The sequence below is a fragment of the Phasianus colchicus genome, chromosome 1, assembly GCF_987193195.1.
Source record: "Phasianus colchicus chromosome 1, bPhaCol1.hap1.1, whole genome shotgun sequence".
Lineage (NCBI taxonomy): Eukaryota > Metazoa > Chordata > Aves > Galliformes > Phasianidae > Phasianus > Phasianus colchicus.
Genome location: NC_143436.1, coordinates 46566279 through 46593742, shown reverse-complemented (window position 1 = coordinate 46593742; position 27464 = coordinate 46566279). Strand labels below are relative to the sequence as shown.

General features: G+C 36.5%; 1 protein-coding gene across 4 annotated transcripts in view; it reads left to right on the top strand.

Annotated features, from left to right (window-relative positions):
- CDK17 (cyclin dependent kinase 17) overlaps nt 1-27464 on the top strand; it is an 88378-nt gene that overhangs the window by 14069 nt on the left and 46845 nt on the right. For 3 of the 4 annotated variants that reach the window (XM_090140096.1, XM_090140098.1, XM_090140097.1), the window contains exons 2-3: nt 21334-21482; nt 25765-25803. In XM_090140096.1, coding sequence (XP_089996222.1) covers nt 21365-21482; nt 25765-25803 — 157 coding nt within the window. In that variant the 5' untranslated portion in view covers nt 21334-21364. The remainder of the gene's footprint in view (nt 1-21333; nt 21483-25764; nt 25804-27464) is intronic. The other variant, XM_031600427.2, reaches the window with a different exon arrangement.

The window sequence follows — 27464 nt, the reverse complement described above, 5'->3', positions numbered from 1 at the left end:
CAGACATAATCCTGGTCTTTTCGCAGCGTTCTTTAAAGACCAACGAGATATAATGCTGTCTGAAAAAAGTCAGAGAAGTTTCCCATGTGTTTTATATACCAGCGTGAAGTGGCTCTTTTTATGCTAAGACATTTCCTTAATTAAGTCCAAATGTAGAATAAAAGCTAGTACATTTGTGTTGTTCTGATACTTACTTTTATTCATAAAGTTGTTATATGATACGTGAACAAGAGCTTGCCTTTGCTGTGTTAGAAAGGGATCTTGAATAGAAGATTTATATGTGGCATTATCCTCTGCAGATCCATGGGGAAATTCGATTGTAAGCCAGCTGTGGTGGCACAGATAAATGTTTTTTGGAGAAAATGTAGATCAGTTTATGAGTGTGCAGTACCAAGCTGTTCTGAAGCTGAACAAACTCGAGTAATTATTATTTTTTCCTTACTGGACTGTACCAGAGTTTGAACATAAAGGTAGATTTTTGGAAACATAAACTGGAGGTGGCCATGTGTGGCACTGACTCTGCTTTCTTTAGCCTTATCCCACATGCTATGTTTTCCATGTGGTTCAGTTGTGAGACAGGAGTAGAAGGATGGCACTGCTGTCCCCAGGCACTTCCCTTCTCTCTTAACTTCACTGGAGGAGCTGTCCCAGGGTAGAACTGCACACAGCATGCTGAGTAAATAGGATTTCTCCCTCTTACCTCAGTTATTTGCTTGGAAAGTATCTGCTGTTTGTGCTCATAGACCTAAATGCTAATGTGTTGAACTGTTTGTTGTTCATCAAACATGTATATTCAAAAGAATTGAGTTGTTTTGATTTATTCTCAGTGATAAACTACAATGTGTCTGTGGTGTTAACATAATGAATGGGAGGTGACTAAGTCTTTCAGCAGTCTTGAGGAGTAAGTTGGTAATTCAGACAGAGAATACTTACTGAAGTTAATAATGATAAGTCATTGGAATTGATTCATTAAAAGCCTAATTAATAAGAAGTTTTTATTATGTACTTACCCATCATACCCTCATTGTGTTTCACTAAATGCCAGAACAATATGTGATTGAAGATTTTGAATGATTTCTCAAGTATCATAGTAAGCTGTGAAAGACAAAATGCCAACTCTGTATGCTATAGCAAAACTTGTTGATTTTTGAGCTTCTTGGCAAATTCATTCAATATGAGTTTTTGGTGGTGAACTACAATAGCAATGGATTTCCAGGAATAGTTTGTTGAGCAGTAGATAGAATAATACCTTCTGTTTGTTTTGGTAGTACTGGAGAGACTTTGATCCTTATTCTTGTTTTTACTTTGTTGTGAACATCCTGGTATAGGGGGTTTAGCACAGTGGTTAAACTGTGCATGAGAAATAGGAAGTTCAGCCAGACTTCTTGCTGGTATGAAAGCCACTGTCTGTCCTCAGGTTATTTCACTCCTTGTTTTTTTATTTTTATTTTTTTATGTTCACTTTGCTCTGTGTTATATTGAAGAAAATACATTGTATATTTTGAAAAAGGTATACAAAATGTAGGGTATATTTCAAGTGTTCAGAAATCATCAGATTTGGCTTAAAAAGTGTATACCACCAGCTTTGGTGTCCAGTGTCTGTGTAGTTTAATTTAATAGCCTTTAGATTCCAGTCTGATACTTTTTTTCTCCAAAAGCTCTGTTCGTTCTACCAAAAACAGTTTAATTTGATCTGCTATATTTTGATATTTTGTATAATCTTGCTGTGATATATATATATTTGCCTTTTGAAAGATTAATTAGCTTTATATTGAAACCTTTAAAACGCTAAATGTCTCTTTTGCTTGACTTTTATACTCATCTGTTAGGCTCTCATGTTGAATGGTAAGTAAGAACAAACCTAGTCTGGTAGGAAACTGGATACGTGGTTTATGTAACTTTATTATAATAGATTGGTGCAGCATGCAGAAAGTATGTGTAGCAAGAATAGACTTTAAAATTGTTGGTCCTGGTATTTCTTCCTTTGTGAATCAGATTATAATGTTTATTGTAAAAATTTAGTAGTAACATGTATTTGAACAGTAAGTCGGTGATAATGTTATTAACCCCAATAGTTGCAGATTCTTTAAGGGGATACTAAGATCTTTATTGTGAGTGAGCAAGAGTTGTGGACGGTGTGCATAGGGGAAGAAGAACAGCTCCTATGGGGATGCCCTGGGGATGACATTGTGTCTGTCTGACATTCAGACTGTGAACTTAGCATTTTTTCTTCCTCTGATAAGTACGTGGGGGATAAGTAATAAGTTTTGTGCTAATTTTCAAGTTTTTCAGGTTCCGTATTTAGATCTTTTTTCTAACGGGCTGTCTGTATGCAGAGAGCTGCATACTTAGTTACTTCAGCTCAGAAGTCAAGTTTGCAAACACCTTAATTTGTTCTGAGCCCTGCTCAAGGGAGCAGGTGCTCTTCAGGCATCACTTTTCCAAGTGCTGTATGAATGTATTGACGCAAACCCTCCTCTCTATGTGGATCTAGCTGAAGACCTAGCAAGTCTTCAGGGGAGGCATGCAAGCTGTCTAGAGTTGTCTTTGCATATTCAGTGTATATTTTTGTCTAGTCACTAACACTTCTTGGAGCTTTCTTAAGCTTATTCCAGGTGCAGACTGGTTCTTGGGAAGGCACTCCATCTATTTATACGGAATTGATGTTGCAAGGGGGAAGTGTAAGTGAGATTCTTCTCATAGAGTTAATTAGAGTTGATGGAAGCATATCATGGGGAAATTAGGTACTGGGAAAAAAGGTATCTTCATGCTTCGTTTATTTCAGATTTGCCTTGGTAACGTTTGAATGCCTTTCCTTTTTTTTTGCTGTCAAAATGTCACTATTTGGATCTTTCCCAATGTTTTCATTCTACTGATAGGAAACAGAAGGGAAGGAACTAATTGGTATTAGTCTGGAAAACATGTTCTGAATACAAGTACAAGCGTTTGTGTATTCTCATCCAGATTTCCAGGGTGTGAGATATGTGACAACAGGAGCATCATTCTGGGAATGCAGTTAGATCTCTTGGGAGGTCAAAATGAGTTTCCTTCCTCACTGTGCTATCAAAGGAAAGTGCTCATACTTCTCTTGTTACAGATTCTCTTAAATTGTTGCTTTATAATGAAAAGCTTGTCTTGCTAGCTCATTAGTAATTTCTACCTCCTACTCTCTTGTCAGCAGGGGGTAGGATTGCCTCCTACACCCAAGGAAAAAAAAACAACATGAAAACTAGATTGTGATAGAGGCTAAATTTAAAAGAAACTTGAGAAGAAATAGGCTGGGCTAATCTTTAATTCTGCAAGAGAGCAATTCTTTCTGTATATACTAAATGAAAAAACAAACAAACAAACGAACCCATCGTTTTCATTACAGTGGTATCCTTGGGGATCCAGGCAACTCCTAGGTTAACGGGCAGAGAACATTTCCAAATGGGTTGAGTTTGCTAACATGTGCTGGCATTCCATATTTGCTTAAGGCTTTTCGAAGTGGAAAGCTTTCTGCAGTTTAGAAGCAGTTGCACATGATACCTGATTGCCTCACAGAAAGAGGAGAAGGCGCTTCTGAACTTCAGGAAGAGCGTATGCTGTGAAATCTTGTGGATGTTTGTGCTTTGGCACTGGGACAGTATAGGCAATGACACTTCAAACAAAAACATGAGAGGAAAGTTTGTCAAAACTCTGCTGAGATGACTCATGCATCTTTTTCATCATCTCAGATTCTGTCTGCACTGCAGTCACAGCAGTGAAAATACGATGGTAGCTGTTAAGTATTGGTTTGCATGCTGCTACCCACAGCAGCAGTTCCTTGAAATTAGTTGTGAAAAACGTAATAAATCTTTATGTGAAGTCTTCCAGTCTTTCCCCTCCATTACTTGGATTTTTTTATTCCCTGCAGAGTGAAAGCATTTCCCTTACGCTTTTTCACATTCCATTTAACTTTAACATTCAGTGACTGTGGCAAATGTTTTTGTTTTTTCAACAATTAATATGCTCCTCAGTTTGTGTCTGCGGCTGATCAGTGAATATTCATTCCCCCTTCCTGTCAATTTGCTGCTTTAACTGTAGAATACAATATACACATACAGAATAAAACTAATACGTACAGAGTTCAAGTTTGGGTACTTGACTGGCATGTTGCAGTTAAGGCTTTGTGAAGCAGTGTCTTATTTTGAAACCATGGGTTTTGTTGGATGTGGTCACCTGTTGTCATGGTTGTTCAGAACTAATATTGTCATATTGAAATAAAGAATAACCGTATGATTTATGGGAAATGATATTTGATGATCCTTGTAATGTTCCTTTCCTTCCATTGTGTGTAGTGTTTTTTTTCTTGTGGGAGTAGACAGCTTGTAACTTCCTTATATATTCAGGTGAATATATGAGCTTAAGTGGTCACAATCTGTTTGAATCATCAGTGAGACTTATGTTATAAAACAGGTTATGTGGCATTACTGACACTTAATTCTATTGAACTAGAAAATTGCTTGTGAATTCTTGCCTTCAGACCAAGCCTTCCTTTTTCAGCATCAGGAAAATCAAGTTACTGGTTCTCAACAATTCACTTTTGCCTTTTTTTCCTTTAATAATTTGATTATTTTGCCTGTTTTATAGATACTGAGTGTCTACAAGTACATGGACAGTTAGCATGAGTTGACTTCTTTGTTGTCAGTTAGATGGCAATGCTGAGATGAAAGCTGATATGGAGGAGACAAGTAATGCTCATCAGAAGGAGCACTGTCCAAGTGTGCACAATAGGACTACTGCTTATTTGCAATCAAATGACTTCTAAAAAATTTTCAGGTTAAGATTTAATGCTAATAAATTTCTTTTGACTCTCCAATTTATTCAGTAGGTATATATTGATTCATAGGAATGTTGGCTGATAAAGAAATTGATTCAGTAATTCAGATTTGCTATTTATGTTCAAACTATGGAGTTAAACTGTGCTTCAGTTTTTCCAGCAATCTTTATTTTTCAAATGACTTTATTATATGCATCTTTGCTGTGATCTGTGTTTGTGTCTTCAACTGTTCTCAAAGACAGTTTACTTGTTTCAAGTTTAAGAACTTCAGAAGAACAATACAGGATTTTATGTATTTTCTGTATGTCCTGAAAAGAATGACGTTTCTTATGTAATTCACTTAGCATCTCTCTGTTAAATACAAATCTGTGCAGTTCTTTGAAAAAATCAGCTCTAAAAGTATTTGTCAAGGTTTCTGCCTTATAGTAGATCAGTCTTAATGCTTTCAATCAAATCCTCAGTCACTGAGTACTGCGTAGTGCTTTGGATGTCAGATCTTTATTTGCATTTACCTGCTTGGCTGTAGGTACTCTTTTTTTTTTTTTTTTTTTTTTTACATACAAGTATTTGATCCTGAGCAGAGCTGGAAAACTGGTATTTCACGTATTTTGTGCAATTGCAGATCAGCTGTCACACACAAGGAAGAGTAAATTGAAGAACAGAAATGCATGTTGAAGTACACTCATATTTTAAAACTATTCTGGCTTAGTGATGTGGATTTTATATAGGCATTCTTATATCATCTTATAAACATATGCAGTTAAGAAAACAACACGGTCTTATCTTGAATGTAAACCTTCTGATTCTGTAGAGATTGTGAACAGATGTGAGATTTAAATCCATTGTCAGTGTGTTTTCTTTTTTTGCTTGAAAGATTTAGGGTTTTTTGTTGTCATTGTTTTTACTGCTGAAAGTCAAGCTATATGTGCATGTGGTTTGGAGGAGCTTCATGGTTTTCTTTTTTGAATGCTGTAATAGGGCAGCTTAAAAAAAAAGAAGAAAGAAAGAAAAAGAAAAAAAGGGAAGTGAGAAAGGCAAACACAACACAGAAAGTCCCTCTACCTTGAAGGCATAATCAAGATTCTGCAAGCTTGCTTGAGTAGAATCTGGATTAGAGCAGAAGCAACTGAAAAGTGTTTTGATGTGCTTCCATTGTTGGAGTAGCAAAATGGTAACTTCTAGGTATGGCTTTAGTGTTTGATTATTCAGTTATACAAGATAAAATAATTACAGGTGCGATAACAGGGGAAGAAGATGGAAAAAACAGATCATAAACCCAAGTTCATGTGTTATGTTTTAATGTTGGGATTTTAGTTGAACTTAAATCATTATAAACTGTCAGAAAATAATCAGGACAAAAGTAGTTTTGGTGTTACTGGCTTACACACCACGATATACTACATGTACGTGTTATAATACTATAATGTACACGTTTGATTATTATGCTTAACTGTCCTGAACATACCTCAAGTTTCAGCTCCATGAAAACTTCTCATTTGAGCTTAAGGACCGTGTAAAGCTGCTAAGGGTATTTATCTTATTTTAAGGATTTTAAAAAATTGTTCTAGGTTAGTAATTTATAATATTTGAAATTTTAATTATAATTGCTGCAGAACAAAATATGAGCATGCATTGTAACAACTGGATTATGTAAAATATCAAATTTTCCTGTCAAACTGACTGAGTCACATATTTCTCTCATTTTTTTTTATTTTATTTTTTGAAGGTATTTGAAATTGAAGAAACTCCTATGCAGAGAACAAGATAATTAGAAATAATAGCACACTTCAGTATTTTTACTTGAATAATTTCAGCTGCATGAATTTTAAATTGGCCATTTAGTTTAGGGGCTGAATGCGCGTGCTGAAGTCATTTAATGGCTGTCTAGTGATCTTCTTCATAGCTGAGAGAAATAGCTTAATTTCATGTGCAAAAGGAAACAGAGTTTAAAAAATGTAGATAAGAGAAGTTCAAGATTTTTTTCTAGCAAACTGTTTATAACAATAGAATACATTATAATGAAGAAGTTTGGGTCAGTGTAACTGAATTCATAGCCTAAAGTGATCTGCTTTCGAATATGTCTGATTTAATAAATAGAACAATGCAATACAGTTTTTTACATGTTGAAAATGTTAGCTAGACTATTGAAGAAAGAAGTTTGTGTTGCTCATTCTGTGCAAGAGTTGTCTTCCTATGCTTCCTCATGGAAATTATGGCATTTCTTTTGTTCTTCCAGAGAAGTTAAGGAATTGTTATCAATTTACCTGCAGGGAATCAGTAAAGATGAATGTTCAACTGCTTTGAATATTATCTTATTTCTGAATAAAACAAGATTTCTGTTTGGGTTTGGATGACTTTGGTAAGTTGTTCTTAGATTTTATTCTTCAGTTTCCGTGGCCCAACTTCTGGTTTCATCATACTTCTTTTCCCTCTGTCTCTGGTGATTGGATAAGTGGACAGAGAACTACGACTTGCGTGGTGAATTTGTGTCTCTGAAGAATGAGACCAATTTCAGTTGTCTCAGCAGATAATGTTCCTCTGCTAAAAAGATTTTCAGATAGTAGCTCTTCTTTAACATAAAGTTTCCTATATGTCTTTAAAGATTTGTCTTTAAAGATTGAAAACTGACGTGTGCACGTGAGTGTTCTCTAATTGGATGTTGAAAATCACTAGTGTATTTTGTGATAGAGCAAAAGTGATAATAAATCTTCAACCTTTCTCAGATATTTTTTTTATAAGAAGATTTCACAGTGGCAGTTTTATTCATTACTCTTACGTGTCTTTAAGAAACACTTATCGTGGACTCACAGAATGGCCTGGGTTGGAAGAGAGCTTAAAGATCATGCAGTTCCAACCCTCTGCCATGGTGGCTGCCATCCACCAGCTCAGGCTGCCCAGGGCCCTGTCCAACCTGGCCTTGAGCACCTCCAGGGACTGGGCACCCACAGCTTCTCTGAGCAACATCCCAGTGCCTCACTGGGTAGTAGAGAGTTTTGCCTAACACCTAACCTAACTCTCCCCTTGTTTAGATTAAAGCCATTCTGCCCTGTCCTGTCACTATCAGCCCGTGTTGAAAGTCTGTCCCCCTCCTGTTTATAAGCTCCTCTCAAGAACCTCTGAATTAACAACCTCTTGAAGCTATACATTTTACAGATACACGGCTAATGTTGGCAGTTAAGTAAAAAGTCATAATCTTCACAGTGAATGGAGGAGAGAATGATGTCTTGATTGAATGCGTGAATTTTTGCTAAGCCTTGGTTTCAGGATAGTCCTGTAAAATAATAGGCACCATTTTTAAACATTTCTTTCTTTTAAAATTGTGAAAACTGTAATATACAGGTTTGGAAAGTAAAAAATTTCTTATTTTACTATGAATCTATGTGAATATATGCAAATTTCAGAAAACTTCCATTCTCAGATGAAATTTGAAGCAAGCCTTTCGGTCTCTGAGGTGTGTTATGTTGGTATAATGGTGCTCCTGGGATTTGATGGAGTTCTTATGTCTTCAGTGGAAAAATAATTAATCAATAATAGGAGATTAATAATAATAGTAAAAAGAAGTGTAAAGCATTTACTAAATCAAATAATGGTGTAAAGATTTCTTTATGCAGATTAAAACGTAAGGATATTTACCTGTAATTGACTTTCTTGAAAACACTTCATTTCTGTGATGCCTGTAGTAAAATTGTTTTGTTCTTGTTTGTGCTCCAGAGCTCTGTACAACCAGTCCTACGCCAGCTGCCTGTACCTTGGATCACAGCTCCACCTCTAGTAATAGCAGATTTGTTCTTGATGCTCACTGCAGGATCACCCATCAGTGCCAACTTGATCTAGATCAAGCATCAGCAAATGATAGCACTTCTGTTGACTTGATCACAACACACCATCCTGTTGCTTTTCATCCTTGAGGTGGCTGTGGTTGGATGGATGATTCTCTGTTCCTTGTGGGTTCGGAACAGAATTACAGTTACAAAGTGTTTGGAAGAGATTTGTACAGAGAAGCCAGAGAGCTCTGGTGCTCTGTATCATATGAATGTATGGGGTTTGATCTAGTAATTAAACAGTCTAATAACCAGCACAGCCTTAAGATTTAGACCAAGTCTGTCATAATTTTCTGCTTTCATGGTTGAGAGAATTTGTTGCATGTAGCTTACTCTAGTCCTTTCTCTCTTTTGTTTCTAATTACTTTGTGAATCGTCTCTACTTCTTTCTCCTCTCTTGACTTCTTACAGTTTGTATGTGTCTTCCATTCATTGCCAGTTGCAGTTCAGTGCTGAAACATTGTTCTCCAGTGGAAGCTTCATAGTGGAATCATCAATTTATTTTTAGCCATAAAAATTCTTTTGTTGCAACTTTTTTTTTTTTTTTAAACCTGTATAATCTGGAGTGACTTCCCCAGCAAAAGCAAGCTTTTCTGTACTGCTTCTGACTTTTTTTCTTCTTTTTTTTTTTTCCTTTTGTAGAGGTAGTACCAGTCAGATGAAATGAAAATAACTGATACATTTTATTTTTCTTTTCCCCTAGGGCTGCATGATGATAGAAGTACATTTATCTTTAGTAGCTCATAGGCTTTAATTGAATACCAATGAGCAGAATGGGCAATTGAAGTAGCTTTTACATAAATTGTAATGTGGGCAGTGAAGAACAAATTAGAGCTATTAAACACTAATCTTTGAAATGGGGTTGGTGTTGTGTTTTGGTCTTTGTAACCTGTGTGGTTTTTGTATGCTCACTTGGTTGCTTGCCACTTCCATAGATTTCTGTATCAGATTTCTTTGAGTTATCAGTGTTCTTTTATCTTTGTTTCAGTAACGGTACACCAAGATAACAAGCCCAAATACATGCTATTTCTCTGTAAGTTGAAGTGGATTAAATCATTATTTAACAACATCGAATTTAGCAAAATCAGCCTCAATTCTCAAAAAGCAACTTGGTTTTCTATAATTGAGTATGCTTTATATATATATTTGTCTGTGTGTAAAGCAAAAGTGATTGCACTTTTGCAGTGTCAGAGGGCACTTCATATGTACCGTATTTGCTGCCATCAACAGTTTCCTTTTGGAGCACTTTTCTTAATGTTAATGAATTAAGAAGGGAAGTCTTTTATAATCAGATAAAAATTGCCGTCTGCCTTCTTCCTTCATGTTCAATAACTACATTTTTTACACTGTTTCAAGTAGCAGGGATAGCTATGTTGTGAGGAACATGGTTCTCTTAATTTATGAAATAATTCTGTAAACATTTGTCATGTCATTATTATATTATGACATCTTTATAGTTCTGCGGTTGATTTTATTGCCCACTTTTAGGTTCTCATAATTTAGCCGATATCCTGAGCTTTTCATCAGCTTTTTTATTGGAGCCTCTACCCTCAAATAAGAATCAATTCATAAAGGTGGAAAGCGTAGTTATTGGGCAGTCTCAAGAATTAACAAAACTTATTCTAGGAGGATCTGTAAGTACCTCCTTAGAAGTCTTGAAATTGTCTCACTAGTGTTTTGAGGGCAGCAGAGAAAATTAGGTTAAAGTGTTTCTGTTGAAGCTCCAAAATGAGGAGTTCTTGATTGTAGTAAAAGAAGAAAATCTTAAGAACCCTTTGGTGGGATCAGTTGTCTTGCAAAATATATGCCTGATCAAATGAAGCAAAGAGGATCCTGTCACCCCACAGTCCTTCTCTCACGAGGAGTCTTACAGTCTCTGGGCACCATACCTTTATGGTGAAAGAGTTGCTGAGGTGGTGATGATCATCTAGAAGAGCCAGAAAGCTTCCAGATTGTATCAGGTTATCTTATGTAAATACCATTTTTGTGATACTCTGGTCAAAATCCCTTCAAAAAGTGTTCATTGAGTCTTCTATTATGAGCAGAAACAGACACTGGAGGAACAATATCATAACTTGATTATTTTGGGCTTTTACAAATTGCTAATGAGGCATAGATGACGATTCCTTTTGAAGACCTTCTCTTGGGTTCTCTTTTATTTAACAGAAATGTAGACTGCTTTCCAAAATGAAACTTCTGGGAGTATTTAATTTCTGACTTATTGATCCTAGTCATTAAAACAGAGTGAACTGCAGTGGAGAGGATTCTTCTGGTTGCTCTTCAGCAGTAGCATGCTTGGCTGGTAAAACAGATTTTATAGTATGTGCATCTCCTGGCACAGAGACTGCAGACAGAAAATAGCAATATGGGTGCCAGGTTGCTTTAAGAGCATTTTTGGAGAAAGGGCGAAGGAGTTAGAGGAGCTTGGACTGCTCTTTTGGTGTAGCAAAACAGAGATGCTACATGTCCTCAAGCAACTGCTGGAGTGTTCTGAGGCCTTTGTCATTTGGTAACATTTTAAAAATGGTTAGGGCTCCTTTATTTTCTACCCTGGAGTTTTGCAGCAAAACGGGTTTGGAATTTCTCTGAGAGAGAAAGTTGCTTTCAAGGTGGATCTGTATTAGACTCTGACATTAAATATTTCTGAAGTAATATTCTCTAGGGAATGCTGAGTATCTCTCTGTATAGGCAGCAGTTCAGATTTACCTTTTCACAAAGGATTTTCTCTTTGTGAGACAAATCTTGCAGCTTGACAGCATTACCCAGGTCACTGACAGCAGGCAGCAATCTCAGCCTCTTCAAGGCGATTGAGATGGAGAATGTGAATCAGTTTGCTGGGGGAGGTGCTCATCTTCTGCTAGGCTGTGGCAGGATGAGGCTGCCTCACAGCTGGGTTCTAACAGCAGAGTGATGGTGTTAGTGGACAAAGTATTTTGAAGACAAATATAAAATTGCACTTCCTCCTTCTGCCGGGCAAACAAAAGAGAGCAAATGGGTCTGCTCAGCACAGTGATGCATTTGTTAGCAGTGCTCGGTACAGATCAGGGGATCCTTTTACTGCTTTCTTTTCATAATAAAATACCTGGTTATGTTTACGCAGGCTTAAAGGATCCCAGAGAGATTCCAGTCACCAACGTGTGTGCCTGCTTTTGTTGACTTTATCTGTTTCAGTTTTGTTTAAAACATTTTCTGGAGAGTAACTGTCGCTCCGTTTTTGTTTGCTAATTACTCATGTCTAGTTTAGTATTATTTGTTAATGTTAATAGTTGCTACTCTCCCAGTTTCCCCATATCCTAATACCACCTTATTGACCCGTCGTTTACTTACAGATTAGCCTGTTTCCATGTGACTGTTTGTTGCCATGTCTCCACTTCCCTGAGCCTGACTGACTTCTTGTCAGTGCCAGGAGACATATTCTGTAGTCCTAGCTTTGCTGCAGGCCCTGAGGACTTGCTGCCATTAGGCAGAGAATGGCCTGTACCGAGAGAGTGATAAGAAATGTTAGCAGCATCCTCTGCTGTGCTTTCTGCCCTGCCTGAAGCAGGGGAGGCTTCTCCAGCTGGTTTGCCAGATTCACCCAAATTACAAAGTTGTAGTTCTGCTCAGTTCCAGAATTTGGGAATCCTTGTCTGGATGGGATCTGTTAGTCTCCATGTAGGCTTCTTGTCTTTACACCAATGGTGACAGCTGTTGACAGCTTGATCTATGTCAATTGCCTTAGTTTGCATGCTTAAATGAAGAGGTACTGTTCTTTATCTGCTCCTGGAAATACTCTGGGAAGTACCTGATGTGAGATGTGGTAGGATGGCTTAATGAGGGAGTGGGATGTAACTGCAGGAGCAGCACAGAGGCTGAAAGGGAAAAACCTGCATGTGGTTATTACATGGTAGGAACAGTCTGAACTATTGGAGAGTGAAGGTGCATGTGCTGAGTGCTTGTTTTTCATTTCATATGCATTTGTTCTTATCAGATGTCATCTTTCCTTAACAACATTTGCCATTGTCCTTTATTTTATTCACAAATTCCATTTGTCGTCTCTTCTTTTTTCTTTAACTAGGCTAAATTAGCTAAAGGTTGAGTTTTTCAGTCTATTTTTCTAGTACTCAACAGTAATACCACAGTACTCCTGGTGCAGACAGTATGACATTGCATTCGATGCACATCAGTGATCAGTGCTCTACCTCCAAGAAGGTATTAAGATGGCTTAAGCACATTCTTGCTCTTTCTCCTCTGCCTTGCACTACATATTACCACCACCTTGCTGTTGCCAATGTAACTGTTTGTGAATCCACTCCACAAACATATATCAAAACTCTTCTTTCTTTCCCAGGTTGTTAGCTGGATCATCATTTGCATAGTGTCTTATGTGTTCAGTATCTTTGGCACTGGGTGCTGAAATGAGTGAGCACTCCGAGTCCCTGTGTGCATATCCAGTTGACCCTTAAATGGCAGCGTGAACATCAGGCAGATGTAGCAGCATTTGTCTGAATGTTGTAACAGAACAAATTGGTCCCATGCTGGGACAACTTGAGTGCTCTGTAAAAATTAATACAGCAGAAAAAATTGTAATTGACTTGTTGTTCAGAGCTTTGCTGTTAGTGAGGAATTTTGGAAGCTGTATCAATTACAGGACTGGAGAAGGGAAGAAAAGACAGTGACCAGGCTGGATTTGGCTCTGGGCAGCCTGATCTAATGGTTGGTGACCCTGCACATAGCAGGGGGTTTGAAACAGGATGATCATTATGGTCTTTTTCAACCCATAAAAAAGAAAAAAAAATTATAAATTTATTTAGGTAATACACATTAACTCAAATGCATTTTGGGGCCATAATTGAGAGAGTGCCTTGCCAGAATGAGTTTACATACTCTCTCTTTGGAATTGTCTTTACAGTACCTCTGTGGAGTTGTTACACATACTCAGCTTGACTATGAGAAACATTGTTTCTGTCAGGGGTGATTTACTTTGTTTTAGCCAAGGTATTCCGTCACTGTATTGTTTCAGAAATAGTAATTTTACCACAGTTTGCTGTTGTCAGAAGTCTCTAGAAAAACACAAGACACTACTTCTGTGTTAAATAAGACTCCATACAGTCAGTTCTGTTACACGTTTTTTTAATATCTTGCTTTGTGTCTCTTTGTAATGCATCAGTGCGTCAGATATTAAATGTGGCCTGCTGTTCTTAGTAGGGAAAATGTCATGGATGTTGGCAGGACTGTAGAATGTGCTGCCTATGTTGTCTCTTTTTCACTAACTGAAAATCCTTCCTGTGTTTTTATGTTGTGCTTTCTTTTAAAAAAGAAAAACAACAATGAAACAACTCACATTGAAACAGCTAAGTGTTGGGTTGTTGTTTTTTTTGTTTTTGTTTTTTTTTTTTAAAGTTGTCTCTGCATGTGTATAGAAGTGAGAGGAATGCATCCAAAATTGTTTTAAAATCATTCCTGACTTTCTAATATTACTTGTGTAGAAAGGAATACATACAATAATTATGAGATAGTTTGGTTTTACTTCATTTGTTATGGGTTCGAATGTGAAGACTTTCTGGGTGTGTTTGTGTGTGTGTTCACATCGTACAGATACTGAGAACGTGTACTGAGGCTCAGCATATAATGAACCCAAACATAATTTCTGGTTTAAGAGCAAAAGACCAAAACTTTTTTAGATTTGGTTAGAAATTTATACTACAGTTACTTGCTTAGCCATATCAGTGTTTTCTTTGGTTTTTATCTTCGTTTATATTGCTGCTATGTTTCTACATGCTTGATTCAATAATATCAAAATAAGTTGAAAGCTCTTCATCATCCTAAGTCTTGGGTTGTAAATATGCGTTTTTTGTGTGCACAACAAAATCCAAATGTTGAGGCCAGGTCATGAAAGGTCAGATGCTTCAAGGACAGGTGATGGTAGATTGAGAGCTATGGAGATGAATCAAAGGTCCTGCTATGTGAGACTCCTCAATTTTGTACCTGAATCTTGGTAATAAAGGATACCTTCGGCATTTGAAAGTCTATGCCTTCTACAGATAACATTGTTTGGGCCCTCAAAAGAGTGCAGTTCTTTTACAATCTTAGAAGTAGCATTCTTGAGGCTAGTAGAGGATTTCTGCTCAGTTTTCTTCCCTAGGCTGACTCGTTACAAGGCTGAAGAAGGTGGTCCCGGAAGAGATTAGCGAGCCATTGTAGATCAGTTACTAAATCTATCTCTATATTAGGGGATAGCAAGCTTTCTGTGCACAATTTTTAAAGGTACTTTTTTTCTGAAGCCATGCTAAGGCAATTTATGTGTATTAATCAAAATCCAGTAAAACTGCAGACATCTTGTTTTCCAGTGCTCCTTACATCTTTTGAGATGGAAAGTTCCATTGGTCGTTGGTAATATGTTACATTCATGCAGCATTCTGGTTTTTGCTTTTTTGTCCATGAGGAAAAAGGATTTTCAGTGTATGGGTCCAACAGCAAATGCAAGAGGCTTTGCCTGTCAGCTCATTCGTTTTGTTGGCTTAAATGTCAGCTAGTTTAACCAGAGTCAAAGTGTGTTTTTTCACTCGGCTGGTGAGAGAACAGAACCTTTGATAATTAACATGAAGCTATTCATTAGTACAATGTATCTAATCTAGGGAGATATAAAATACAATGTCTTTATTGATTCTTTTGCTATTTGATATCGCTTGTATCTCTGCGGGGGAGAATGTGTGTGTACATTTGAAAATATGTAAACTTGCTGTAGATAGACTAAGGAAAGCTGAGTCCAGGAGAAAGGTAAGTATCTCATACGAAAGAGGACTGCCAGAGTTAACCCTTTTGGAAAACCTAGGAGGTTTGTTTCATTATTTTCTGTACCAATGGTATAGTTAAATACATGTGTAGCAGTGACTCTCAAGCTTTGTTTTATTTTTAATTTAAAGATTGATTTATTTTTTTTATTTGTTTATATTTCCATTCTTCATTACATTTTAAAGGTAAAGGGATTATGAGGAGGAGGCAGAAAAGGAAATGCGTTCCAAATATAAATTCAATTAGGACTAGTTAATTTCCATGCATTTCCTCTGTATGCAAATGTTCCTCCAGTTGATGTAGATCAGGAGCTGAATGTAGATATGCTCTTAATCACTTTGGGAGGAGCCTCTTTGCCTATATTACAAACCTCTGATAAGTAGAGCTTTGTGAATACATTTCTGCTTGCAGTAATTAATTTGTCTGTGATCTGTAAATATATAAAAGGGCCTCACCTCAGAAGATTAATTTCATGTGGAATATCATTTTGTTAATAAGGAAAAGGCAGTGAGAGTCCTTTTGCCCTTTTTATTTCTGGGAGTTCAACTGGGCTGTTATATTTGACTTTGTAATTATTGTTTTTTTAATCAGTAACATGGCTCTTGTTTCTCAGATCTATCACTTGGATCTATGCTGTGTCATTTATTTGACCAAGTGCAGCATAAGAGAGAACCTCTGAAGTGGTTCTGTTCCTAACAACAGAGTCTAGTTGGCCAGTCATGTTGTTCTAAAGGCAAGGAAAAATGCTGTAGTTTTTTTTTCACGGATGTGAACAAATGTGAGTTGAAAAAAACCAACAGATGCAGTGAGTAAGATGCCATATTTATAATCTATTATTTTAAAGTAGACTCGTGATAATAAGGAAGTATTATATGTGAATTTTACAATTATAGAACTGTTGCTTTATGATCCTAGATAAATTAGCCATCTATTTTTCATTAGTGTAATTTAATTTGTTTTGTGTTTGATGCGCAAGATGCTTGTATCATCAGTTGCTTTTCTGTATCTTCTTTTTTTTTTTTAATTCATATAAATTGAGAATAATAGATACGTACGCTATAGAAAGCTGTTTTTTAGATTAAGAGGATGATATCCTTGACAGATGTTTCCTTGTTTCTGTTTTTAATTAACATCGTTTCCATTAGTCCGGGTTTTTCTTTCTGACACGAGCGAGGGTCATCACCTTCAGAAATGCTCATGAATGATAAGCATCTGAAGTTATTCGTGCAGTCAAAGGAATGACACAGCTTATTGTGTGCTTGAAAATAAGACATTTAACTGGTGTAATTAAAACACCAGTGGAAGGTTAAATGATGAGCTGCTCAGATTTGAAAGATAGACTGAATGACACTGCATTTTGAGAGTCGCTGAGAACTGAGATGCTGAGGATCACAGCAGAGGGATTTTCATGGTTCTTGCTATTCTTTTTTTCTAGGACCGTTTCTATTTCTCAGCCAGCAATACTGTGCTTGATTTTTCCTAAAAAAAAAAAAAAAAAAAAAAAAAAAAAAAAGAGGTCCCAAGAGCTCATCCTGATGTTCCCCACCTATGGCTCCTGAGCACCTCACTAAGGCCTGTCCCATGTTCATGCTGTTCTCAGGCTGTTGTTACACGAAGTTTCTGGGCTTGTCTTTCCCTTCCACTTCAGCTGCTCTCCTCCGATAATGAGTTTTTCTTTCCACCTTCAGATGTTTGGGAAACACCTCTCCCTCTTGTAAAGCAGCTTGTAAAAATAGTTAAGTGGTAAGTTCATTTTGCGCATAAGTAGGGAAGTAAATGTTAAAATGCTTAATGTCACTGTAGATGCACTTTAATGCAATTTAACATATGGAAACTGGAGAGTCAGCATTCAGTCTGATCCAAAACTTACTGAAGTGGAAGGGCAGGTTCCCATTGGCTTCAAAGGGCTTTGAATCAGCCAGATCTTGTTCAGCCACCAGAATCTGTGACCCTCCTGAAATAAATGGCTAACATGTAAGCAATTAAATAACTTCAGCACTTCTGAAAACTTTATCTGAATTTGGTTAAGCTTACAAGGATTAAGTGCACAGTGTATGTTAATTGCAAATAAAGACCTTAATTCCATTTCTTTACTTCAGCATGTCAGGGACTGGGAGCTTAAGGGAAATAGTGAGGGTTTATTTCGAGGATTTCAGCAATCAGCATTATAAGGCCTTGATTTTTACTGAGTAGATGAGTGCAGAATCTAGTTATTACTTCAGAATGAGGATGCTTTGATGTGTGCCTGTAGTATATCCAAGGTGTTGCCTTGAATCTGGTTTACCCAAAGAAAAAGTGCCATATTACAGGCTTTACGAGAGGGATTGGTCTGATACAGAACCAGGGAGCCAGAACCCACATGTTTAAATCTGATTTCACCTAGGTGATTTTAAAAATGTGATGTTTGCTTTTAAAACTGTGTTGTGGAGATTGCTTTTAAATGACGTGGAGAGAGTGAAGTGGGGGCTTGAGGCTGTTGAAGCAAACAGTCATTGATAATGATTATTGAAAATGTGTTTTTTTTTCTATTGTAGGGAAAAAAATATGTATGAAAGATAAATTTTGGTATCATTTCTGAGGTTTTAGTTGTTCTGAAGACAAAAATACCAATTATTCTGGGTTAGACTGGAGGTCATTCATAAGAACTAGCAGCTCCTTTAATATGTTGTTTTTCCTTCATTTCCTATCAGTTTAAGGTCAGAACAAATATGTCTGTGCCAGTTTTTCTGACTTGTAACAGATAGTATCGTGTCAGATTGCTTGTCCTCATTCTGTCTGCAGAAGACTAGAATTTGCATTAGTTACATTCAGCTGTATGTATCTATATGTCTTGACATCTAAAATAGTTGGTTTGGATACATCTTTGAAATTCAGAGTAGATAAATCTACGGAACAGAGTAGTGAGGTCCTCAGCTCCTTTCTAAAGTTTCAAAATAAAAATAACTGTGCACATTCATCTCACAGTAAGAGAATGGGAGAAAATAATGAGTCTCGCTCCATCTAATTGTAGCTACTACGTGTATATTACTAATCAAGTAACTCCATTTTAGATCTGAATCAGGCTACATATTAAAAAGAGGAAATAAGTATGCACCTGTTATGAACTATTGAAAGTGAATTCAGACTGTTTCTTTGTAATTTTAATTCAAGTGAATTAAAACCAGTCTTTCTCTGATATTTCTGACGCGTTAGACATTTTGGAGAACCAGTTCTAGCTTTGGATTGTAGTTTGTATTTTTGAAATTTTGTTCTTTGTTCTTGAGTTAGCAAGATTTAACAGGTTCTGCAGCTTTGGCTGCAGAAGTGAGAATGCAGAAGTTGGACAGTCAGGACATTCCCAAATGCTGGAGACAGTCATTCTTTATACATTGCCTTCCATTTCTAGATATATGTATAATACCTATTTCTACATGACTGAAATAGCAAGAATACTGGTACTTAAAGCAGGAAAATTTGGTTTCATGTAAATAAGCATCCTTTAAAAAAAAAAATCTGAATTGTTTCAGAGAAAGAAAGCATTTACGCACATGTTGATTTGCACTCCTCATTCTTCTTCTAAATTATTTCAAAATCAAGCCCTGAACTTACTCAGAATCTTGATAATAATGGTGCTTCAACACCACATGAAAACCTCATGTAACAGGGAGAATTTTGAAACTGTAGTTAACAAAATATTTACTTCTATGCTATCTAGAAGTGTAAAATCTCTCTCAAGTTTTCTAATCTATGTCTGTTAATTTGTATGTAATATTTCTTTGTGGTAGACCTTTTCAATTAAAAAAATGTGTAGATTTAAATATTTGCAAGATTAAAAGCCAGGAATGGCTCGTTTCCATATAAAGGCATCTGTTTTTGCAGTTACTGCCCAAGTGGAAAATTGGAAAGAAATTGTTGTGCTTTCCGTTAGCTTTAGGGCATTACATAGCTAAAAATTCCATGTATCCTTTTTGAGAGTAGTACATGTAGGAAGATGCAGGTTTCAAAAACACTGAAGGAGAGTTGAATAAAACCAAAATAAAAGGATATGCCCTAATTTTTTTTTTTTTAATTTTTATTTTTTCTTTAGTTTTAAAGACGAATCATAGATCGTCATTTTGGAAAAGTTAAACATAACAGTCTCAGATAGCTTCTTCAAAGCAAGTCCTGAACAGGAAAAGTAAATATTCCCCTTGGAATGTTCTCTGTGTTTGGTTCCCTAACAATCAGAATATCGTGCTGTTGGGTGAGAAGAGATGAAATTATTCATGCTAAGGTGTGGTTTTATTGCATGGACAGAAATGCATTTAGAAGAAAAGAACTCTTTTTGCTGACCTAACTGAATCTGCAGAAGTTCTATTTTTATTTCCTACATATTTCCTACCCAGCGCCTGACTATTTCTGCCTACTCCTATAGTAGCTATGGTTGCCTAAGGTGTTAACCCTGTGTTGTAATCTACCTTTTTCCCCTTAGACATCATTCCTTCTTTGTCACTTTTTGTATTTGAGTCTAATGGTAAATAAATCCCAAAGAATCACAGAATCACAGGATGGCCAGGGTTGGAAGGAACCTCAAGGATCATGAATCTCCAACCCCCCTGCCACATGCAGGGCCACCAGCCTCCCCATTTAATACTAGACCAGGCTGCCCAGGGCCTCATCTGATCTGGCCTTGAAAAAGGTCATTTTTTTATCTACTGTTACTTACTGCAATGAGCAGTGTGCTCTTACGATGATTTAGGCTGTATCTGATTATCCTACGGTCAACTGCCACATCCAACCTCTGCCACTAATTTCTTCTCCTTTTTGTAATCTAACATCTAAATAAAGAGTAAGCTATGCACTTGAAAAGTGTATATTTTGAGGGGTTCTGTCAATGTAATAAAAGAAGTCATATTCACAGTTTGTTATTAAATGTAGATATTTAAAGTACTGCTCTTTTTGTATTTCTCTATTTGGAGGTGGATGTCAAGGAGAATCTGGTTTTCTATTTTCCTGTGTGAATTATGGATTTAGGAGTGTGAAGAGGCTGATAGAAGCAGGACAAAAGACATGAGCAGCTCAGCAATCAAAGTATGTTGTGCTTGTGTGTGACAGCACCTGTGTGAGTCTTGGAGGCTCTGAGCAGATGAAGGAGTTGCTGAGAAGTAACATCTAGGGTGAGCGGTCCATATGGGGAAATGAAAGACAGCAGTGTGCTTACTGCAGTGCACCATGTGTTTGCCCTTACGTGACAAAGTTCACTTACCAGCTTAGCCTTGTGGCAACCTGTTTATCTGCCTATACTTTTGATATTATTGCTTCTTTGTTTGCTTACCACTTCCCACAGAGAAAGCACCTCCTGCTTTGTTCTCGGTTTATTCCTGTTGCCTGGTTGGAGAGAGGCATCCATTTGAGGTGTTGTTATCGGACCTTGGCTGTCAACTTGGGAATTTGGGAATTGTTTTTGAGTTTTAAGAGTCCTAATGTTGTCTTCCTCCTCATTTGGTGAAAAGGGCAAAATAGAGAGGTCAGTAGCCTGTCGTCCTTAAACAGATGGGCTGAAAGAGACAGAAGGTTCCAACGTCACGATTTCCAGCAGCTTTGGAGAGAGACTGCAGCAGGGGTGCAGTAAAGTAGGCAACAAGAGCGTCATCAAGTTTTCAAATAACTGCTATTTTTATTATTGTAAAATTAAATAGTGTTCGAATTAACTGTTGTGGTTTTTCTTAAGCAGTGATTCTTTCTTTAATATAGATCAAAATAGCAGAAGTGTATGTCTCAAGGCACTGAGTCATTGCAAAACAATGTCTTAACATTCTTCTTCAACCAGTGGAAAAACCTTGGTCTAAGGATGATGAATGTTTTGTGGATAACTTGCATAGTGACTATAATTTCTGTGTTTCTTTCTTCATTTTTATGTAAGTTAATTCGTTTTCTGATTAAATAATTTTGTTCTTGCTTTTTGATCTTTCTTTTTAGGCTTCTTTAAGCCAGCCGTAATATTGATAGAATGAAAAAGTTTAAGAGGAGACTTTCCTTAACCTTGCGTGGAAGTCAGACCATTGATGAGTCGCTGTCTGAGCTAGCAGAACAAATGACAATTGAAGAAAACAGCAGCAAAGATAATGGTAAGCGTGTCTTTCACTGAAATGTAAGAATTTTGATCAGATCTTGCATGAGGGAATGATGTTGGGTTTTATTTCAGGTTTCATAATTGCATGGACATCCTTATCAAGCTGTTCTTTTAATTTACCTTACATTTGACAAGTCTGGTTCTTGTAACAAACTGATACCTTGTCACATACTGGTTTACTTTAATATCAAATTATTATACATATTTATCAAGAATTACCTGAATTGCTTTTTTAATGTGTTGAGCAGCAAGGATTGTAGATGGTCTATCAGTAAACAAACCCATTATTGTATGAATTTAGTGGGTCTTGCAACAACCTCATATTGCTTCAAATTAAGTTTATTTCCCCAAATCATTCTGTAATATGTTGATAATAATTGCCTAGGTACTATAAATGTAACTGTTTACCTTATCATTGGTGGTGTAGCATGCTAGTCTGAAAACTATTACTGAGAATAAGTACTACTTTTCTACAGTAGGAAGGCATTTAAAAGTATCAGAGATAACTAGCTTGTCTATGTATTCTTATGCAAGTCTTTGTCTGATCCCATAAGCATACTGGCTGCTGTGAAGTCTGCAGTAGTGATAGTACTGCTTCTGAACCCGCGTTGCAATAATAATGACTAGAAGAGATTTTATTTGCTTTGTTCTGTTTTCTTGGCTGTGGCATTGAAGTCACATTGCATTTTCTGTGCTGGTTAGTATTATTTATTGCTCTACTGACATCTAAGATTTTCTCAAGTATCAAGAGATCTGATTTATTTTTTTTCACCTCACACCAGTAAGTGATTCTTAATATTCCTGTTGAATATTCATAATTGGCAGGACAGGAAAGTTTGAACAGAAGTAAAGTAGGGGCAGTGGAATTTGCCCTGGAGACTTGCAAGCTCCATCCAAGATATGTTGCATACCAAGCTGAATTTACCTTTGACAAAACAAAACAATTCATATTTTTCAATTTTACACTTAATCCCTGGTTTGTTCATTGCTGTTGTCTTCATCATGGGCCATGCCTGAGAGTTTTGGAAACTATGTCTATTATAACTTTTTGTGTTTATTCAGCATATTTACTCCAAAACAATAATTGTAGTATTTTCTCACTAATGTGTATAAAGCACTTTCTGAAACATTCTGAGTAGTAGTCCCTCATGGTTTCATTTGTATTAGTCTTTACTGAAGCATATTTTCTTCAGACCTGTACATACTTCTCATAGGTTGATTCCTTTGTGCAAGTAAACGTTAACGAATATTATGTTCATGCTGGGAAATAAGAATCAAAAATTGCACCATCATCAGTGAGTGTACTGAACTGGGTTGCTGAAGTGACTTGCTTGAAAACTGGATCCAGAAAGTTTCATCTGTGTGACATTCTGGATGCTAGCTCAGGGGAGAGAAGACACAGTAACTAGTTCATGAAGGTGTGAGCTTATGCCATCCTAGACCATGTATTGGCAGTTTTTAATATTTGAGAATTATCTCAACCAGCAACTTAGATGTCTTTTGCATGTTTATCATCAAACCTTGACAAACTTAACTAGTCTGTAGGTATTTTAAATGTTTCTAATTGCAAAAGGACTTGGCTTTCAGTGCTCATTTTACTTTGCTTTCCACGTTATTTCATTGGTTCAGAGGAAGCTTATATGCTAATGTTGTGTGGTACAATGCTTAGAACTGCAAGATGTTAATGCTATAGTAGAATACCTTTGGATACATTTAAGTGTTGTCGATCCTTTTCAAAGAGAAAGAATAGCAAATACAATTGTACTGTTGCTATGTTATTTTTAACATAGCTTTTAATCATTTTACAAAGTTATACAACTATTTTCTTCACTTTTCTGATAGTTTTAGAATGCTTATATTAGTATCAGTTCAAGCTCTGATACTTCAGAGATGAACATTTGGGATATTTTTATGTTCCTTTGAAAACTAGAAAGTTGGAAAAATGCTTGCTACACAATTTAGGAGATCTTGGTTTTCATGCAGATCATAGGAGTCAAGATTTGGACAATTTGCTGTCATATATATGTGTATATATATATGTATGATATATATACAAATATAATGGGAGAGATTTGCCTCAATCTCTTTATATGTATGCGTGTGTATATACATATATATGTAGTGTGTGCGTGTATATATATATATACACACACACTCTATATATGTATATAGTGTTAAAAAGCCTGTACTCGTTGTAAATATCAAATTGAAACACAAGAGAATGTAGCGTCTTAAAGAATAGCTTATGAGTTGGTAGATACATTAAGATCATGAAAAGTGCATCTTTTGCTGCAGTAGTGCTGATGAGAAGATAGAAATAACCTTCTATGCCAGTTCAGCTTTTAAAAAGAACAAACAGCTCTTTAACCCTATATACAGAGAAATACAAATGTGACTAGTTTGCAGGCTCTGGATTTCTTCTTAACAGAACTTTAAAAGCTCTGTCTAGTAAATCAAAGGCAAACCAGTATTTTGATCTACAGAGAATCAAAGTCAAGGATACAGCCAGTCTTCAGAAAGTTTCATTGAGTGACTCTTCAGCTTTATTTCTTATGCCAAAAGGCAAGGTACTGCCTCAATACTGAAGGCTCTACAGAATTTTCTTCTACTGCTGTTGTGCAGATTTTTGTTCTTATTTTTTTCGTCCTAGAGAATAACCTGTCTTGTCTCTTGTCATTCCCTTCTGGTAGCCATACTCACTGGAACATGTATATTGTTGTACAAGCTTTTTTCCTTCCTGAAAAAATGTCTGGTTTACCGCTCCTTGGGGGCTGCTGAGGCAACATGCATAAAAATCCACTTAACTGCTGACCTACAATCCACGCTCATCCATATGCTTTTTCATAATATTGTTCTATAAAATCTTTATTAGAAAGTTCCAGTTCAGCTTTGTGATTCTGAATGTAGATGACACGCACATCGTACCACGGACCTTTCAACGTGGTCCCCTTTTGCAGTAGACTGTCCTATTCAGCCCACCATCAAACCTGTCCTCTCCCTACAACAATTGCCTCTGATTCCAAATAGCTGCAGCACTCTATCGACCTATCTTGTCATTAACTCCAACTTCTGAGTGGGTTGTTTGAAGACTGGTTTAAAAGAACATTAGTGCTATGCAGAACAAATCGTCCTGCTTGTAGTTCACAAATGTGAAATTAAATACATAACTTTTGATTTCTTTGCAATGCATTGATACCACAGAATCAGCTGGCCTTTTGTATGCAGTTCCATTTCACATGCAGCCTCCTTCATCGTGTTATGTCAGTACAGTCTCAGCATGCAGCACTTACCCATCAGCAGCAAAATGGGATTTGCAGGGATCAACCTGCATTGTTCAGTGCAATAGCAGTGTCGTAGCACAGAGGTATTGCACTGAACATAGAATAATCAACAGTATTCTTTCTAGAACACCATCAAATTACTTTGTGACCAGAAACCTGTATATGATTACATCTGCCTTACAAATTACATTCATAATAATTGGCTTTTGGGTGAGAAAGCATCACATAATCGGATGCATAAGCCATAAAAGTAGATTGACCAATGAAATACCTAATATGAATCTGAAGCCTTATGTACTGTGGGCTGAAACAGAATCTTTTTTGTGGTCTCTAGTGCTTCAACATATAAAACTAACTAGTTGGATTTGCTGTGTAATTTTTAATTCTGTCTTGATTCTAGCACAATAACAATTTGCTGCCTATTTCTTTTAATCCTAGGTACATTAATATATATGTATTCAGATTAATATTAAAAATACTAAATGGTAATTTGTAGCACGTGAGAACTAAATTTGCTTCTGAAATTTTCCCTTGCCAATGTCATACTAATGAAATTTGGCCAGAAGTAACATCCAAATCATGCATATTTAGAGCTCAATTAAGTGTAAAATTTATGCAAATGCTTTAAATACATACGAGTATGCTCTCTAATGCAAATGAAAAACAGGGCTGTATTGTCTAATATTATAAAATGCATTATTATAAGGTCAGAGCATGCTTTTAAGATTAATTATAAGATATATTCATAAATACATCCATAGCTCATGTTAATATATAAGTAACAATCCAGTTGGAATGCCATTATATAATGTCATCTTGTTCTTTGTGTATATGTATACGTACATGCTAAAAACAAAACAAGGGAGGTTTCAATATAATTGACCTCCTGAGTATCATAGAGTAACATTTATCTCCATTTAATCTGCTTTAGCTCAGTGATATGATCATAGGATACGGTTTCACAAACACTTCCATAATTTTTTTGTAATTTTACAGGTGTGAGTAATAATGGAAGGATCAGCTACAGTAAAGTGCGTAAGTGTTTTTTAGGTTTAAGGCATTAATGACTAGTTTCTGCTCTGATAAAAAAGAGTCAATGTTTGTAAAAATTGACACATTGCAGTACTGTTGTAGAGCATCCAAATCTTTATGTAGTTGTCATCATTTCATATCATCTTCAGTACAGCTGAGAAGTTGCCATCTGCTGCGTGTGATTCCTTGTATGTAAGGAAAACAGTGTGTTGCAATGTATTTTCAAGACAGTGTGCAAATCTGTACTTTTTTTGTTGTTGGTTTTGGAGGAAAGAATCAATATAAGGATCTCAAGTGGGGGGGGGGGGGAACACCAAAGTAATAGAGCTCATTCTAGAGCTACAGATTACTGCAAATAACTGGAAGTTGTCACAGCAAAATACTGAACCACATACTCTTCCTTACATTATTCTGACAATGGTTTTATTATGTCTGTATGTAACCTTCTGTGCTGTGGCATACATCATTTTTTTGTTATTACTGATCAGTATGTTTTTTACATCTCACATATGCTGCACAGCGTAGTGTTCTTTCCTCCCTTCTGTTTTCATTTGCTTCATCCCACAAAACCTGGAGGCTCTGTTCATACGTGGAAGTGCTTATAAGTAGAAATCAGCGTGAACATTCAGTACCTGAAAGCATGCTTCAGAGACCTGTGGACTTGAGGGGTTTTTGTCCACTTGTCTCTTCCTTCACAACTGGAGAACAGGTTTGGCAGAAGAATGTGGTGTGTGGATGCAGAAGTGGACTCTGTGTGTATATAACACATTTCTGCTAGCGTAGTCTCACTGATGGATATGTAGAAATTTCTCCTTAAATGGCATTCAGATGAATTTGTGGAGTATGGAAAAATAAAATGAATGTGGTGGTTGTTTTTTTCCTGAAAGTAGGACAAGTAGGCAAGTAGATCCTCTCTTTCCTGATTTGGTTGGCAGTGTGGCCTCACAGGTATTTGTGTTGGGAGCTACAGGGAAGGTAGCTGTGTGTGGGAAGGCAAGAGCGGAGGCAAGGGATGCTTTTAACTTGACTGAGTGCTGACATGTTGATTTAAATTGTACCTGAAACAGTGTGTGAGGGTTTTCTTGTTATGGGATACCTTCTGGAACTGTGTGTTTTAAAGGGAAGATTAGTACTTGTGATAGGTCATGCACATATGGTAGAAAGGTGCAGTGCTACCATGCTTGCGTTCAAATTCTGGTAGCCACAAGTATTTTCTTGAAGTGTTCTTTAAACAAAAAGAAATAAATCTGAAAAGGCAGATTTTCAGCTTTGAGTATCTTTCCATTTGATTGTGGTTTCCTCCATCTAGACTGAGGGCAAAAATTCACTGTACATAAATTCACCTTTGAAATACTTTTTCTTGTATCCTGATCTTATTTTTGCCTTGCATATTGTCTGTTGTTTTTGTGGTTTAAAAAGTCCATGGTAAAATTTACCTTTTTCATGGCAAAATGTAAAAATAAAAAAAAAAAACAGGATCCTTACATGCCATTTTATTATTCATTAAGGTACTTTATCTTCATTTCCAGGAGAAACTCAAAGGCTAGCCTTTTGTCAGTATTATAGAACATTTCAAATATTTTATATTTTTTGTCACGTATCTTCCAAGTGACAAAACTTGCTCTAAACTTGACTTATGTGATCAAATGGATTAACTTTGAGCA